The 16,484-nt window shown below is 39.0% G+C and overlaps 1 protein-coding gene across 1 annotated transcript in view; it reads left to right on the forward strand.

Moving 5' to 3' along the window:
- Positions 1 to 11,447, forward strand: part of TRIM33 (tripartite motif containing 33) — a 40,424-nt gene extending 28,977 nt beyond the window's left edge. The window contains exons 13-20 of the mRNA XM_049832111.1: positions 26 to 89; positions 397 to 556; positions 1,660 to 2,006; positions 2,502 to 2,625; positions 3,625 to 3,699; positions 4,283 to 4,435; positions 6,209 to 6,259; positions 6,342 to 11,447. Of these exons, the coding sequence (XP_049688068.1) occupies positions 26 to 89; positions 397 to 556; positions 1,660 to 2,006; positions 2,502 to 2,625; positions 3,625 to 3,699; positions 4,283 to 4,435; positions 6,209 to 6,259; positions 6,342 to 6,554 (1,187 nt within the window). The 3' untranslated portion in view covers positions 6,555 to 11,447. The remainder of the gene's footprint in view (positions 1 to 25; positions 90 to 396; positions 557 to 1,659; positions 2,007 to 2,501; positions 2,626 to 3,624; positions 3,700 to 4,282; positions 4,436 to 6,208; positions 6,260 to 6,341) is intronic.
- The last annotated feature ends 5,037 nt before the right edge of the window (positions 11,448 to 16,484 follow it).

Genomic DNA, 16,484 nt, shown 5'->3' on the forward strand with positions numbered 1-16,484 from the left:
CAACTTCTATGCTGCTTCTTTGCAGGTTTATCTAACTCCCACACTCCTGTGAGGCCACCTAGTACCTCCAGCACAGGTAGCAGAGGAAGGTGAGTATGTTACATTAACACTGCCAGGCTGAAAAATCAGACACGAAGAATTAAAAAAATGAATTGGCAATGGGTCAATAGGGCTTTGATATAACTGTGACCCAGTAATAGAAAAATGCTTACATGAAGAAGATTGATTATTTTATTTTTTTCCTTTCTTTCACTATGATTCTCTGCTGTCTTGTAAACTTGAGCTATCTTGTAAATGTTCTGACATGCTTTGCCTTTGAAATTGTTCAGGAAACGGTCACTTAAATGTCTTTTGCTCTGATGAGTTTTCCTCTTATTTATGCTGGTATCTTTCTAGCTGTGGCTCCTCGGGCAGAACTGCTGAGAAAACTAGTGTTAACTTCAAGTCTGACCAAGTGAAAGTCAAACAAGAGCCAGGGACAGAGGAAGAAATATGCAGTTTCTCAGGAACAGTAAAACAGGAAAAAACAGAGGATGGCAGAAGGAGTGCTTGCATGGTAAAGTTAGTTTGTGCAACAGTATGTTATGGCTTTCTTAGCAGCATGCTTAAGAATTTGGAAATAATGAAGCAATTTTACCTCTAAGCCTCATATTCTGTTAACAGCCCTGAAGACCAAGAGATATTTTGCTCCCTGGCAGTATGTGTGAATGTTAAGTGTGGGCCAGCTTGAGTGTTGAGCTGTCTCTTTTTGTAGTACTGCTAAGACTGCCAGTTACTGGGGGTTTGTGACATAGGTACCGATAAGGTGGCAGTGGGACTTGGACAGTAGCTTGCTGGCTTATGTTGAACAAATAAACATTAAATTATGGCAGATATTTCCCCTTCTGATTTGGATAGGACTTGACCTAGTGATGATGTGGATGCAAAACACACCCAGTTCTTGTCAGTTTTATGTATTGTGACAGGTAGTTGCACGTTGACAGTAGTCCGATGGAAAACGGAACTTAATCCCAGTTTGGTCCCTGTTGAGGACTTTATTGTACCCTTTAATACTATAGTCTGCCAGACACAGCGCAGTCTGTTGTGTAAATTTTATATTTAGCTATTAAAATCAAATACCACCAGCAGTGTAGAGTTTGCTGCTTTTAATCCCTAACTAATAAAAGCTGTAAGTTACCCTTTGTTACTAGTTCCTGAACGCTCATACGTATGTAATTACATTGAGAAATCTTCCAACCAGTCAAAAGTTCTTATACCAGAGCATAAATAAAATATTTATGTAAGTGAGCATTTTTCAGCGTTTCCCAGCTATGCTTGATTTAATAGGATTGTGTACTGGGAGCCGGGTGATGGATTTGAGGATTTTTCCTAATGACAGTGAAGGTATATTTTTAACAATTTTTCATTGTGTTTGGCTTGAAAGCTTGTTTATCGTGTTATATATCAGTAGAAATGAGTCTGTTCTTAAAAGGATGGACTTGTGAAAAAGTAGTTTTCAATACTGTATGCTACTCAGGTCTTCATAATGATTTGCCACACATTTTGGGAAGTGAGTATAGTACCTTTAAATGGTGGATGGCTTTTGACTTCCAACATATGAAGAAAGATGCCCTTGTAAAATTGACTCTCTCTGATTTTCATGTGCTACTTTCATTTCAGCTTAGCAGTCCTGAGAGCAGCTTGACACCACCACTATCCACTAACTTGCATCTGGAAAGTGAATTAGAAGCATTAGGAAGTCTTGAAAATCATGTAAAAACTGAACCAGCAGATTTAAGTGAAAGTTGCAAACAGTCTGGACATAGCCTTGTAAATGGAAAATCCCCGGTGCGGAGTCTAATGCACCGATCAGCTAGAATTGGAGGAGAAGGCAATAACAAAGATGATGATCCAAATGAAGACTGGTGTGCTGTATGCCAAAATGGAGGGGATCTGTTATGTTGTGAAAAGTGCCCGAAGGTGTTTCACCTGACTTGTCATGTACCAACACTCCTCAGCTTTCCAAGGTACCAGAAACAGTATAGTGGTTCCTGAGAAGAGCTCGGTGGTCTTACTCGTATGGTAGATTGCAACACAGTACCAAAACTGGTGTTTCATCCTGAACATCAGCTAGTTCTGGATGATTTCTTGACAGTAAAAAAAAATCTGACATTTCAAAGGCCTGCCTGAATTGTTTTGTGTGTAACTGGTCAATGTTTATCTGATAAACACATGGTGTCTCAAAGTGTGATTCTGTTATGTAAAGTGCACTTTAAAGTCCTAGGTGAGAAAGGTATTTTAAAGTATTAGAACATACTTGGGAGAGGAATATGAGGGCAGGAAAAATGGCCTTGACTGGCAGAATTCTCTTGAGCTTTAAGTTATTCCTTATCTTTGGATATCCAAGTCTTTACTGCAGTACAATGTGAAATGTTTAACAGCTAATGAAAAAATCTTTGTAGTCATCACTGATGATACTTTGTCCCAGGAGATCTGGAATAATTGTGTTCATTTCTGTTTAGTGGAGAGTGGATATGTACATTCTGCAGAGACCTGAGCAAACCAGAAGTAGAATATGATTGTGACAATTCACAACACAGCAAGAAGGGGAAAACAGCACAAGGCCTGAGTCCTGTGGACCAAAGGGTATGTCTCAGATCTGTAGGAATCTGTTCCTAGAAAAAAGTGCTTTCTCACACTAGCAATCCCCCACTGTTTCTTGAAGATGTTTTTGCTGTGGCTGCAGCAAACTAAATATAGTTGTGGCTGTTCCAAAAAAAACCCAGAAATGAGTAATGAGATTTTTCTTGCTGTGACCACATATATAAGTGTTGGTGACCATGTGGGAGTGTTCCATTCATCCAGTAACTAAAATTTGCATGTAAACACATATTCTGTATTTAAATGCATCCTTTAACATGCATTAATCTCTTCAGTGTTCTTAATTAGAAGTTCTTTGCATTTAACATTGATATAACCTTCATAAAATAGTTACCAAAAGTTTCATATGTTAAGCTTATGCTGTGAGAGGTGCTAGAAGTATTTAGGTACATTCTTGTGGAAGGTGTAATGACCTTGACAGTCAGAATTTATTTTTAGCTTTATCAATCAGCCTGTGCATAAAGAGTTAGAGTTATCAAATCAAATTCCTCCAAAGGAATTGCAAGCAAAGAAAGAAAAATATTTTAAGAGGGAATTCATAAAAACACTGGCTTTGGTTTCAAATTGTTTAATTTTGTCTTGTGGGGAAAAGGATAAAAGTCTGCAACTCAGTCCTTTCCTGTCGCATGCAGTTATGGTTGGACAAAAGTGGCTGTAGTTGGTCTCTCTTTTTTTTTTTTTTTTAATTTGACTGTACATTAGTGTGTCTTTTCATGTTTGACTTTAGCCCTACTCTTTTGTTTAGGAAGAAGGAAGCAAAAAGGGAGTATATTTCTGCTATGTGAACAGTAAGGTGGTGTTCTACCCTCTTAACAATGCCCTCCTAAGAACTCGACATTTTATAATTAAGCTTGTGGGGATTGTATTTAAATTTTCTAGTACTAAGCTGCTAAAGTATAAACCTGTTTAAAATAGGGAGATATGAACTTCTGGGCTGAGGATAAATTAAAGATATTAATGTGAAGCTGTTTATTTCTTTGTAAGAAATGTGAACGTCTGCTGCTTTACCTGTATTGTCATGAGCTGAGCATTGAATTTCAAGAGCCTGTCCCAGCTTCGGTGAGTCTCCTGAAAAATAGTTTGTGATTTATTTTTGGCATAACATCTCTAAAAGTCTAGAGTTCAGGAAGGAACTGACTGCTTTTACTTGAAGCTTGTTGCCCTTGATCAATCTAAAATTTCTGGCAGTCATCCAGTATTTCATGATTCTAAGAGAGACAGAAGCTGATTCTGTAGCTTCTCCATGCAGGGACTCTACACCCGGTCTCAAACCCAGGTATTTAAAAATACTTTCAATTAGCAGTTGTTGAATTGGAAGAGGATGTTTCAGGATACCCATGAAATTCAAGATGCTTTAGGAGAGTTTTGTGGGTGTTTTGTTTTTTTGGGGGTGTGTGTGGTGTGACCATTTTTTAAATGTAAAAGTAGTAACTATAACAAAAAGCATTACCGTGCTATGATAGACACTGAAGGTTAGAAAGAACTTCTTCAACAATTTGAGGAAAGGAAGTTGTTCTCGCTTGCTGAACATGGATACAATGCGTGATGAGATTAGCTGATTGATACTTTGATAAGTGAAGAAATTCAACTGCTGCTGTGAACTATGCAGTCATTGTAGTAATAAATCACTGGTTTTTTACAGATACCAAACTACTATAAAATTATAAAGAAACCAATGGATTTATCTACGGTGAAAAAGAAACTGCAGAAGAAGCATTCTCAACACTACCAGACTCCTGAGGATTTTGTGGCAGATGTCCGGTTGATCTTCAAGAACTGTGAAAGGTTTAATGAAGTATGTTAACTTCCAATCTGTATACGTTTTTTTAGATTAAGATTTATTTCAACATGGTTATGCAGCTTCTCCAATTAAAGGCTCTGCTTCCTGTAGTAACTTCTGCTTATGGTGCAGATGCTGAATCAGACATTTAAAAAACAAACAAAACAAATGCAATTACAGAACTATCTCTCAGTTTTAAATAAATGAGATCAGGCAGAACTTTTAAAGTGCATTCACTGGTGCGGATATATGACTAAGGAGCAGGGTGACCTTGTTACTGTACATCAAATAGATTGTAGAAGTGCTGAGGAAGGGTGGTAATAAAGACAATCAAGCAGTCCTTAAAACTGTCTCAAGTTATACAGCTAATTGTTCTTACAATCATGAAACATGGTAGACCTCTATTGAAGAAACTTCCTGTACTGAGGAAGAGTGCCTTTCTGAAGAATATTCTGTTGGTTCTAGTACCTCTTGCAGGCTGAATCCAGAAAAGCATTGTGTTCATTATGTCTACTATTAAGCTTAGTGCTTTATCTTATGGGTATTTGGGCTCTCACAAAAATCAATTTTCAGTAAATAACTTTTGTATGGAGTCATGCTTTTGATGAATGTGGAAAGTTGACTTATTTTGCAGTGAACCCATCTGATAATGAAATATTTGCACTTTACATGTGAAATGTGACTTGGGGAGATAAATTAGCTAAATGTTATTATTAGGTGGAGCAATGGAAAGAATATTCTGATATCAAAAACAAATTGTGGTATTGTGCTGAAACAAAGTAGGAGCTGAGATAAGGGGTTATCCTTGTTTCCTTGAAGCAAGGATGACAAAGCCCTGGGGAGAAGTCATTGCAGGGAATGGCTTTCTTCTGATCTTAGAAATGCATAAAACAGCCAGTCTTTTTCTGTAAAATGTAATCTGAGTTTTGCAGTGTTTGGACTGTATTTCTGGCTCTGTGAAGAAGTAAATTTAGGAAATACACAAGCCTACAATTAATCTCAACTGTTTCACAAGTACACTAGTGAAAATCAAGGTTAATGATGTAATGCTGTAAATGCTTACTAGCATTTGGGACTTTGACACCCCCAACTCCCTTATGTCTCTATATTAGGTGGAGGTTAATGAGCACTGTGGAAGAAGTTGCAATTATGTGAACTTCTCGATCAAGGGAATTAATGAAGCATCTACTGTAGAGGAAAACATGCTGCAGCTCTTAGGGACAGAGTAAAACAAGGGAGCAAGGATTGATGGAAGTGTTTTGTGTTGATTTTTTTGTTGTTGTTTTTTAAAAAGGTGTTTCAGACTTGTCTCACTGTTTGAAATGCTGGCTCATGGCAAAAGATGAGTCACCCTCACCCCTCATAATAGCATCATGTCTAGTGCCTCTAAGCCATATGCTTTTAAAAAATAGAAATCGGAGTGTGGTAAGACCCTCAAGAAAGAAGTCTCATGGAGCACTTCTCTCTAAAGTGAGACTTTTCCACAATAATGCCCAGGCAGCTGAAATTTGTAATGAAGAAGGCAGTCACGAGTAGAGCGCAGTTTTGAAAATGACTGGGAGACATTTGTACAAAGGTTGTGTGTTTTGTTGAAGGTTTATTTACCTCATGTCACCCTCCTAAGACTTGTTTTAAACCTGCTTCTGCTAAGTTTGAGAACTAAAGAGGTGTAGTCCATAACAAACTGTTTTGTTGTTATGGCTGACTTTAGTCATCCAATCCTATGCAATCTCGTAACTTTAGAAAGGATTATAATTTCATTTTTTTTGACTCTGGTATCCTTTTTAGATGATGAAAGTTGTTCAAGTTTATGCAGAAACACAAGAGATTAATTTGAAGGTAAGCGTTTCAGACCATGCACACTTGGTGAAGGGATGTGCATTTCCAACAGGTGAATATTCCTGTCTTCTTTTATTTACAGGCTGATTCAGAAGTAGCACAGGCAGGGAAGGCAGTTGCATTATACTTTGAAGATAAACTTACAGAGATCTACCCAGACAGGACCTTCCAGCCTTTGCCTGAATTTGAGCAGGAAGAGGATGATGGTGAAATAACTGAGGACTCCGATGAAGATTTTATACAGCCACGTAGGAAACGCCTAAAATCAGACGAGAGACCAGTGCATATAAAGTAATCTAATGATATGGACCTAAAATTTATTGTAAAAACTGTTATTTAAGTGTTCCTGGAATATTATCATGCCTACAGTGGCCATCTTGAAGAAGCTGATAGCTTTTTAAACAGTATTAGATTACAAAAAATACTTGTACAGAAAAGCATTCTCATCAAAAGGGGAAAAAAACTGTATTGTAAATTTTTTGTGGGTTTTTGTTTGGTTTTTTTTTCCCTTGATTATTTGCTATATTCTTTCTTTTCCTGATGGAGGGGACAGACTCATCCTGGTCTCACAGATAGAGGTGGATGAATGTTGAAGAGAAGCAGATTTGATAAGAGATGTTCCATGTACAGATAAGACTGCTTAGTAAAATGTTCTGCAGGACTGGACCAATACAGTTACTGTATCTTGCCTTCATGCTGGACTGCAGTGTAAACTGTAAGCAATGTTCCTGAAATCCCCTCTTTGTGTGAACTTAAGTGCGTGTTGGTCATTGCTTTTATAATTTCATTTAAACAGTATTGTGAATAACTGATCTTCTGTGTTGATCCAATTATCTAAATTTTACTTTCTTTACTACATTTTATGTATAGCAAAAGGAAAAAAAAATCATTAAACTGTTCTGAATTGGCAAGTGCAGGAGTGTGAGTTCTTGACAGACGAAAGACTAAACTGGTGGCAACAATCTCTTTTCAGTAGGACTAGGTATATTTATTACGAATCCTGTACACAGAACATTTTAATGGCATTCATGGCAGAAGTCTTAGCATTGTCTCATCTGTCCCTGATCCCCCGAATGAGGCAGAATGTTATCTCCAGTATTCATTGTCTAATTTTCTGTACTTAAAATATAGACTGAAGAGATAATAACTGGTTGAGGTGTTTTTCCAGTCTTCCTAAATATCAGTTTCTAATAGACCACTCGGCAAACAATAACCTATTAACTACCAAATGTGTAAAATTTCCTGTATTCACTTTGTCTTATTTGTAAATAGTGAATTGAGATTTCTTGCAGATCAGCAACATTTGCTGAACTGTTTTTAAGCTAATATGTATTCTTATTAATTGTTCCTATCAAGAAAAGATTTGTAATATATGCTATTTCTAACATTGCATTCATTTTGAGGTTCTGTCTTATTTTTATTATCAAGTACTACTCAGAACTTTCTTCAGAAGCAGCTTATGAGCAAAATGTCTAGAAAGATTGGAATAAATCTGTTGAGATGGGGTTACTTGTCCATTGAACAAAGCACTTGCACAGACCAGGATTTGGCTTTGAGTGGTTTCTGGTCAAATACTGAAAACAGAACCATTTCCCTGTTTCCCTAAACCCTGTGGCAGGCATCTCTGCAGTGCCTTCCCATTGCATACTGCCTTCATTCCAGCATTTCTGGTTAGAAATGAGGTCCTCACAAAGTAATTATAGTTTGAACAGTTGTTTCCTTTACTGACAGAAATCAATACTAGAAATAATAAATGTAATTGCTGGCCTTCATATAGATTTTGTTAAAGATGAAGAAATCACATAATTGGATGAGGTCAAGTTGACAGACTATAAATTTGCCATAAGATTTTGTGTGAATACAGCAATTCTGTGGTAAATCACTGGGGTTTTGGTATACTCAGCATGAGCAATTCCTGTGACATTGTATACACTTTACCATAATGGTAAAGATAAGTATTTTAGCACAATGTATTAAACTGAGATATGCTCTCAGCAATTTTTATGCAAATCACTTAAGATTTGATTTCTTTTTATAAGAACAAAGTATATGTACATTGTGACTATACCTCTTAAAATAAATGAGGGGACTGAAGGTATTTGTAACTTCAAGCTCACTTCTTTAGATTACGCAAATGTTACACTTAAACAGTTTGGTTTTTTTTCAGTTCTCAGATATTAACATAGTACCAGTTTAAATTTATTTTTTACCAGTTTGTATGTGAAAGGAAAAGTAATTCTACTTAAACATATTAAATTGATAAATAGCAAAAACTTTGCCCGTAGAAAGGATGATGCGTGTGAATAGGACACTAATAGTAACAAGGGATCATTTAATGGCTCGGTGTATTGCCTATTTATGCATTTCTAGTTTCTCAGCTTCATTTTGCAAAGAAATATTATTAAAATTATCATGCAAATAAGATTTCGTGAATTCTCTTCAATTGGTGTTACTATTTTTATGGCGCTTAAGCACTCTAGCTTCTGTACCTTCAGGCCCCAACTTTTTAACTGTTCGCCCTGTAAGGTACCAGTCATGGATTCAAGTACCACAGACACTCACTGCCTGAACTGGAGCGTAGGACAAGCTTGATGGCATCCTAGACTGGGTCACAGAGTGGGGGAAGGACCACACTACAAAGCTGCAGTTCAGGGGTGGCATATGCTCCCTGGCTGCTGCAAGAGCAGTACCATCTGTTTTCCACCCAGACCCCAGAGCAGAGATCTAAATGTTTTGAGATAGGCTAGTGACAGCCTGTATTCCACTAGTTCACCTGCAAACCACAAATGATGCTAAGCTTTGACCTTGATGAGGGTTCAGCCTCTACTCTTGCATATAACCCACTGAACTAAAATTGGTCCTTCCCTTCAACTCATCAGTGCTCAGTAGTATTATGTGGAATTTTGACTTGTGTGCAAGAAATAGTAACCATTTCTTTTTTTATATAAAAGAAACAAAACAACATTCTCTTCCCCCACCCACCCCAGCCTGCCCTTCATTTTGGAACTCCCAATACAACTATTCAATGATGGTTTTGAAATTAGCTAAGTTCTATTCAAAAATATTTGAAAGGATAGATAAGCTCAGCTAATACATTTCCTGATCCTATAGTGTGTAAATGTTCATCATGGAACCTGGTAAGGGTTTGTTCAATCAAAACACTTTTGGTGCCACACTGTAACTTGTTCAAGAGCAAATGAATGGGGTTTGTATCAACAGGCCGCTGTGTTACTCTGAGCATCTTCTCTGTGCCAGGTGATGCGTGTGCAATACGTGCAAGTGATGGTGTGTTTTACCCTGGGAATTGGAGCATAGCTTACATCAATAGAACTTCTAGCAGATAAAAGATGTGGTGGGTGCACTTTGCGTGGCAGCTCTTTTGTCTGCGTGATAGCAGTATTTGAACATGATAGCAAGAAAATAGTCTGGCACTTGATGTAACTATATGCTCTCATTTAAGACACTTGTAAAAAAGACCATTCATGTCTTGATTTTTGTTGTGAATGACCCTGACGTTTAAGTTAATCCAAAGAAGTAAAAGGCAACTTGCTTTTGAAATAAGAGTGAAAAGTGTACAGTATGCTACTTGTGGACTTCTCAATTACCTCAGCAGGTATCCTGCCATGTAATTACTAGTGATTAGTGATAATGTAACCAGCTGAATAGGTTCAGGTCTTTTATTTAACTGTACCCTGGAATTAAGTTGCCTATAGCGTAATAAGGCAGAGTTACTATCCAAAAAAGGATGTTCCCCAAACTTTTGAAAATAGAAGTGCTCTGTTAAATGTAGAGAGGTTGGTTTTTTTGTGTGGAATGTCACCATTGCTACTACTTGTGACATTTGACTGTGTTGGCACACTTAACACTGGATCATTGAAATGTTTTATAAACATTTCTGCAAGCCACTGGAACAGAAGTCCTTAAAATTAGCCCAAATTTATCATTCTGGTTTATAACCTAGTTTATTGGCTGACCTGTAAAAATTTAGGTAATGGCAACAGTATTTTAAAGCTGTATGTATGATGTACTGGAAGTTGGCTTTTTCTTGTTTTTCTTACTCTCTTCCTTGGAAAAAGCAATAAAACTGCTTTGTCTGTTGCCTATTAGCATGACAGGAATCCTTTCCTTTGGATAGTGATTTTATAGGAAAGTTTGTATGCATATCACCAAGTCTAGCTTTTAAAAACAAAGTGTGCAGGAGTTATTGACAATATAGTGTGGCATTTTATTTAAAAAATTGGGGAAAGTTACATATTTTTTTAAAAAGTAGGTGTTTGAGTAAATAATGGAGGTACTTTTTTAAAAAAAATTTATATGCCACAGTTTACATAGACATATTTCAGATTGAACATATTCATTGTATCTTCAGATATGGCGATTTCTTTTATTTTCTCAAAGTGCTGTACAGTAATTCTTCCATCTAGTTCCTGTGTTTGCTTATGAGAATCCTACTTTATATGCTTTCTAATGTATCTGAATTGAATTAGTTTTCAAAAATTGCAGTTAATTTGGGTATCTTTGTTATAAGTGAACTATTAAACATATGAAATGCAGTTTTGGCCTTTTCTATTGAGTGATCTTACAGCTCAAGGCTGCTTTCTTTAGAATTTATTGAATTTCTACAAGGAGAGGTAATAAAATATTTTATAAGTTCAACTTGCAGCATTCATTAGAGTGAGCTACATTTAAGAAAAAGAAGTGCATGTCTGCTAATGGCCTGCAAATAGGGGTATTTCTTAGGTTCAGAACACCATGAAACATGTATATAAGCCTATAAAGATTTGTGCAGTTGAAAGCCTGTTTTACATGTAAATGTACTCCTGGAAGGGTTAAATTCATGGCATTCTTTGATTCGTCAATTATTTCTTGCTTCCAGTAACTGAACTGGTTCTTTTTTGCACATAGGAAACTTTGCTCATCTTTTAATATGATTCTTCAAAAAAGTGCTGTTTCTGTGGTATTGTATTATCTGAATAATCATATTTAACTTTTTTTCAACGAAGTTACTGTTTCTAATTGTTCTGTTCCTGTGTTTTTTGCTGGTGTGTAATAAATAAAAAAAAGAAGAGTTTTTCTTTACATGGTTATTTAATACGTTAGCTGCCTGTAAATATTTCTTGTTAAGTGCTCTGGAATGTGCTGTAGAAGTTGTATTAGATCAGTTTAAAGCATTGTTTGAAAACCATTTTGTTTTGGTTATTTCTATTAAATTAGAAAAATGAGTCTTTCAATTTGAGTTTCTTTTTTGCACATCTGCGTTAGGTCGTTAGATACTAGCTCATGTCTGGTAAAAGACTTTTCTGATATTTGCAGTGTGGAAGTACCTTGATGAAATTGTAGCTGCAGCAGTTGAAGTATGACCATCTGAGGCTGCATGCTCGGCAGCGATCAGTAGTTCCAAGACAGAAAATACAGAAGCCTAAACTCGATTCAAAGTTTGTGTTGGGGATGCTGTGATTTTGCCACTCTGCACTTACTTTTCCATGAAATGTTTTGTCACATTTATCTACACCTAGTACATGAAATACAAGTATTTTAAGGTTTTCTCTAGGGTTTTTTGTGCTGCTGTCACCCTGAAGTTTGGTGCAGCCTTGGAGGAGACAGTTCGGAGGTGTACCGTTCATGTGTGTACAGTTCCTGGAGCTGGGATGCTTTCCAAAGGCCCGACAGACCTGATGACAGTCTATAGGGAGATGGCTCTGCAGCTTTGTTCCCTGTCCCCGTCCCCCGTCCCCCCCGTCCCCCCCCCCCCCGCCTCCCAGTAAGCACTGGAATGATGAAAAGGGAGCTGAACTTGATTGCTCTGTAACTTGTTAACATTTACACCCATAGCTGTATGATGCTCCTTATCTGCCATCTCTGTCGTACTCTGCTCTGCATGGTGGTTAGTGTATTTTACCTGTTGGAAGTGAGTCTGCAGTGAATGCATAGCTAGGGTCAGTGTGTTCCTTTGCTTAATAAATGTGTATTTTGGTATATCAGGGACCAGATCCATGCAGTAGTATGACGTGTGGCCCTGCACTGGGGTGCAAGGTGTGATTCAAAATACAGGGTAATAATGCCAGCAGAAGCAATCTGGTCAGCTGGCCAGCGCACCTCTCATGGATTCAGTAGTGCTGCGGTCAAGGAAGTAAGGTTGGTAGTCTTTGTAAGGGGAGAGGAAGAGGTTGCTCCTGCATCATCAGTACTTTTTGCATGCAGTGAAAAAGCCACACACTTGCAATGCTGTTGTGTTCATTCACCTTTAACTGCTGTTCAGTGTTTATGCCTTGAGCTGCTCCCTGCTACTGATAAATCCATTTTTTGTCCTGATGTTGTTAATGGAGTGGTCTCGTGACTTACCATATCAGAACTAAAGGCAGAACTGAGCTTACATTTCTTGGGATATGGCCCAGTTCAACTACAGCTATACAGTTTGAAGTAGGAACTAGTCTGGTTTGTTCTAACAGGAGTCAGATTAAATGGTCGCAGGTCATTCCAGGCATCAGTATCAATTGCACTGTAGCTGACCAGGCAGACCTGCAAGAAGAAAGTAAAGGGAGCATGCACATAAGCTAAAACTACCTCAGTAATTCTGCAAGCAATGAGAGAGAGGTCTAGTAACCTGGAATGGCAACCATCTGGAAGGTATGTTTGTACTTTTCATAACCTTTGCAGCTGGTGAAGGCTGTGATCTAAACATGTCTGTTACATATCAGAGAACTAACTTCAGGCTGAAGCTCATAAAGAAGTTGAATTTTTCTCTTACTGTTTATTCTTTAAGTGCTTATGGTGCTTAGTATCACAGAAGCTTCATGATAAGAGAGCTGTCTTCTAGGAAAAGGTTTAGGTAACTTCACTAAAGTACACATTTATTCTTGCTAAAACTGAGAACACCTGCATTTACAATGAGCTCTTGAATGCGCTTGCTTGCCTTTTGCAATCTGCAGCAAAAGAACAGATGGTTTGAACCTAAACCATTGCACTTCAGATGGGTTTTGCTGCTAGACCAAATACCGCCTGTGTGAGGTGATGCTTGCTCTGCATGTGCTTGACACAAATGGACGGCCGGATGCCCTGCTGACCCTTCTGACTCCTCTAGAGCTGGAGTTTGGTGCTTTGCTGGCAGAGGAACAATGAGTAGTTCTCTGGGTGGATGTTTCATTTCTCTTTGCCAGGCACTGCAGCGCTGCCTTGCTGTGTCCAGAGCAATCTCAGCCTTGCCAGTCCATCTGCTCCAGATTCTGACAGCCCATCTGCTCCGTCTCTTTCTGTGGCATTAGTGTGGGCTGCCTTTGTGGCTGGGCTGTGATCTGTCATTTTCAGCACCTCCGTTTGACTTCACTTAATCCCCTGGATTCCCTCAGTAGGCTTGAGTAAAAGGAACTAGGCCTTAAGCCTTATGGTTTCTAAGACTATTCATATCAGACATGTAACTAATGATTAGAAATTGTTTTAGATATGATTAATAGAATGCAGGTGCTTATAAAACAATATGTATAAGCTGCTTATTTGTCCTATGTGTCTGCCCCTCCATGGCTGGCTTGAAACCTAGTCAAGCTGAATCAACAGAAGAAGGATCATACATCTTAGACCTAAGACATGGGAGTAAGTGATTAAATTTAGAGCAAGATAAATTAATAGAATAGCCTAAGTGATTTTCAGAAATTCAAAGGTAATCTTTGATGGTTAAGAAGATAAGTGATCGTGGTGACCCAGGACTTTCTATCTACGACCACTAACTTCAGAAGAACCGGGACACGAGAACTGATGAGATATATTGATGAATGATAACGACATGGGAACCGAGATCGACTGGAAAATGACAAAGGCTTTGGACTGGGACAATGGGTGGGAAAAAGGTATATAAGATTGGGAAATTTTTGGAAGGTTGCCATTCTCTGCGGTGGTGGCCCAACTCTGAGCTGTTAATAAAGCAAACCTAGAGAAACCCACGTTTGAAAATTCTTTAACAGCTTGCTTGGTTTTTTTTCCCCTTTGTGTCCTAGCTAAACTTCTCCTGGCTTGCTCCAATGACACTGAGCTGTTCGCCACCTCACAAAGAGCTGCAATTCAGTTGCCAATTTTTTATTTCCCCCTTCAGGGGGGCATATCTTAATCTCCTCTTTCCATCCTGAAATGCTACGAAGAGTTAGAAACTATGCCACTAAACTGTTTTACCATTTGCTGCCATTGTAGAATTCACATCTGTATCTCTGTAGACATGTGATTTTGGAATTACTGCCATCTTTCTCTGAGGGTTGAGATTATAAGCGTGGATCTTCAGAGCACTGGCCTTCTCTTCCCTTATTGTTAATCCACTTCACTGTGTGAGCTTTTTTGATTGCTTCAGTGCCTGAATATGCATACAGGGGCTGAACTGCATCTCGTACCATTCTTGTGTCCTTTGCTCTGTGTTAGTGGAGCAAAGCATGCAGAACTAAGCACTTTACGCTTAGAATTGCTCTTTGCAAAATCACCTTCCAATGCATTCCATGAGCTACCATTGCAGCTAATGATCACCAAGCACTCTTGGTGATCTTCACGTGATTTAATGATTAGGAACTAGGATAATGTTAGCTAAATTAGTGGGGATTAAACCCAGGGATATAAATTCCTGCTCCTTTCATTAACACATCAGAGAGATGAGCATGCTTAGCTTTTGGAAATCACGTCTTTTGAAGGTTTCCACCACTGCAGGGAATATGGGGTTGGAATATGCCATTAAGTTGTGCCAAAGCTGCGAATTTGACACTGGGATCTGCATGGCAGTGTGTATGTGTTTCATATCACTTTCCTATCAGGAAAGAGTTAGCTCTGAAAACCCCATTCACTTGAAATTGTGTCTGGAGACCTGTTCAGTACAGTTCTGCGGCTGTTACTGGGTGCAGCTACAGGGTCTGTGCCATGGATCTGAAGAGTGGTTTTGCAGTTGACTGCAGGACAAGCTGCAAAATGCCAAACTGAAGTCTGTTTCCCTCTTGGAGGTCATCTATGTCTCCAGGCAATCCCAAATGTAAGTTGTTTACCTGCTCTATTGGCCCTAGCATATTTTCAAAGGAAGGAGATGTTGCAGCAACAAGTCCTTCTGACAGCATGCTGTAGGGACCATGCTCAGCGATGAATTCTGCTTTCTAAATGAAGACAGATGATCTGCCGATCTGAGGTTTAATCAGTCAACACAACAGGGAAGGCACATGTAATTCAGAGAACTGCAGCAACTGTGTTAGGAAACATGGAGCGGTCTGTGAATAATCAGCCTTCTGTAGTCAGACATACACCCTGCATGAAAGAGATCATGAACTGTAAGTTATGCATCATTCTGCTAAGAATTTGTAAATTAAACTTTCATTCTTTAAAATCTCTTATATGGAATGTGTCACCAGATGGTGCTCTTAACACAGCTGTCTACATGCTGGTCTCCAAGGGAGCAAATAGTTTTTGTCTTGGGAAGAAATTCTCAGGCAAGGCTGGCTTTGATTTCTGCTGGCGTGAGAGGTACCTGCTGAGGATCTGTCATTTGCTGGGAGCGAGGCATGGGTGGTGTGCCGAGATGTGCGTGTGTTGCATTATATCCCAGGGTCAGTGTTCATGTTTAAATGGAATGTGGTAACCTAGGGACTTCAATCTCATTCATTTCTCTCTCCATCTTAGCCTTAATAGAGTGTTGTGCTTACTGCCTGGATGTGCGAGCAGAGAGCTGAAGGCAATGCTGTCACATTGCGTGCGGCAAGTTGGAAACGACTGCACTGGGCACAGCTGGCAGCAGCAGCAATCCCCCTGCCTCCTGCTGCGGAGAATCTCTGTGGACCATGCCTGCTGGGGAGGAGGTGCGTAAGAACAGCCTCAGCTGGCGACCTGCCTCCTCTCCTCGTTCTCTCCCCTTCATCTCTGTGACTGCAAGGCACTCGGGGGTCGGGGAAGCTTTCCACAAGCAGGAGCTACTATGACGGCAATCAGCTTTGTTCTCCTGTCTCTGGCAATTAATTTGAGCACTGTTAGTGCCGACCACAAAGAACAGTGGGCTTTTTGTTTGAATCAGGCATGTAGCATAGGCTCTGGGTTCTCTCTGCACTGCTGAAACCTGTCCAGGAAGGAGATGCTCCTCAGTAATTTTTTGTTGCTAAAAGTTGTGTCTCGGGTTCCTTTTCATGAGCAGAGCAAGTAACCAAGCTAGTAACCACTGGTGTCACCATAGGCTTACTGTGCACTCCTGAAAGAAACAAGGTCTGAGCATCACCTGTAG

Source organism: Accipiter gentilis, chromosome 29 (genome assembly GCF_929443795.1).
Source record: "Accipiter gentilis chromosome 29, bAccGen1.1, whole genome shotgun sequence".
NCBI classification, from domain to species: domain Eukaryota; kingdom Metazoa; phylum Chordata; class Aves; order Accipitriformes; family Accipitridae; genus Astur; species Astur gentilis.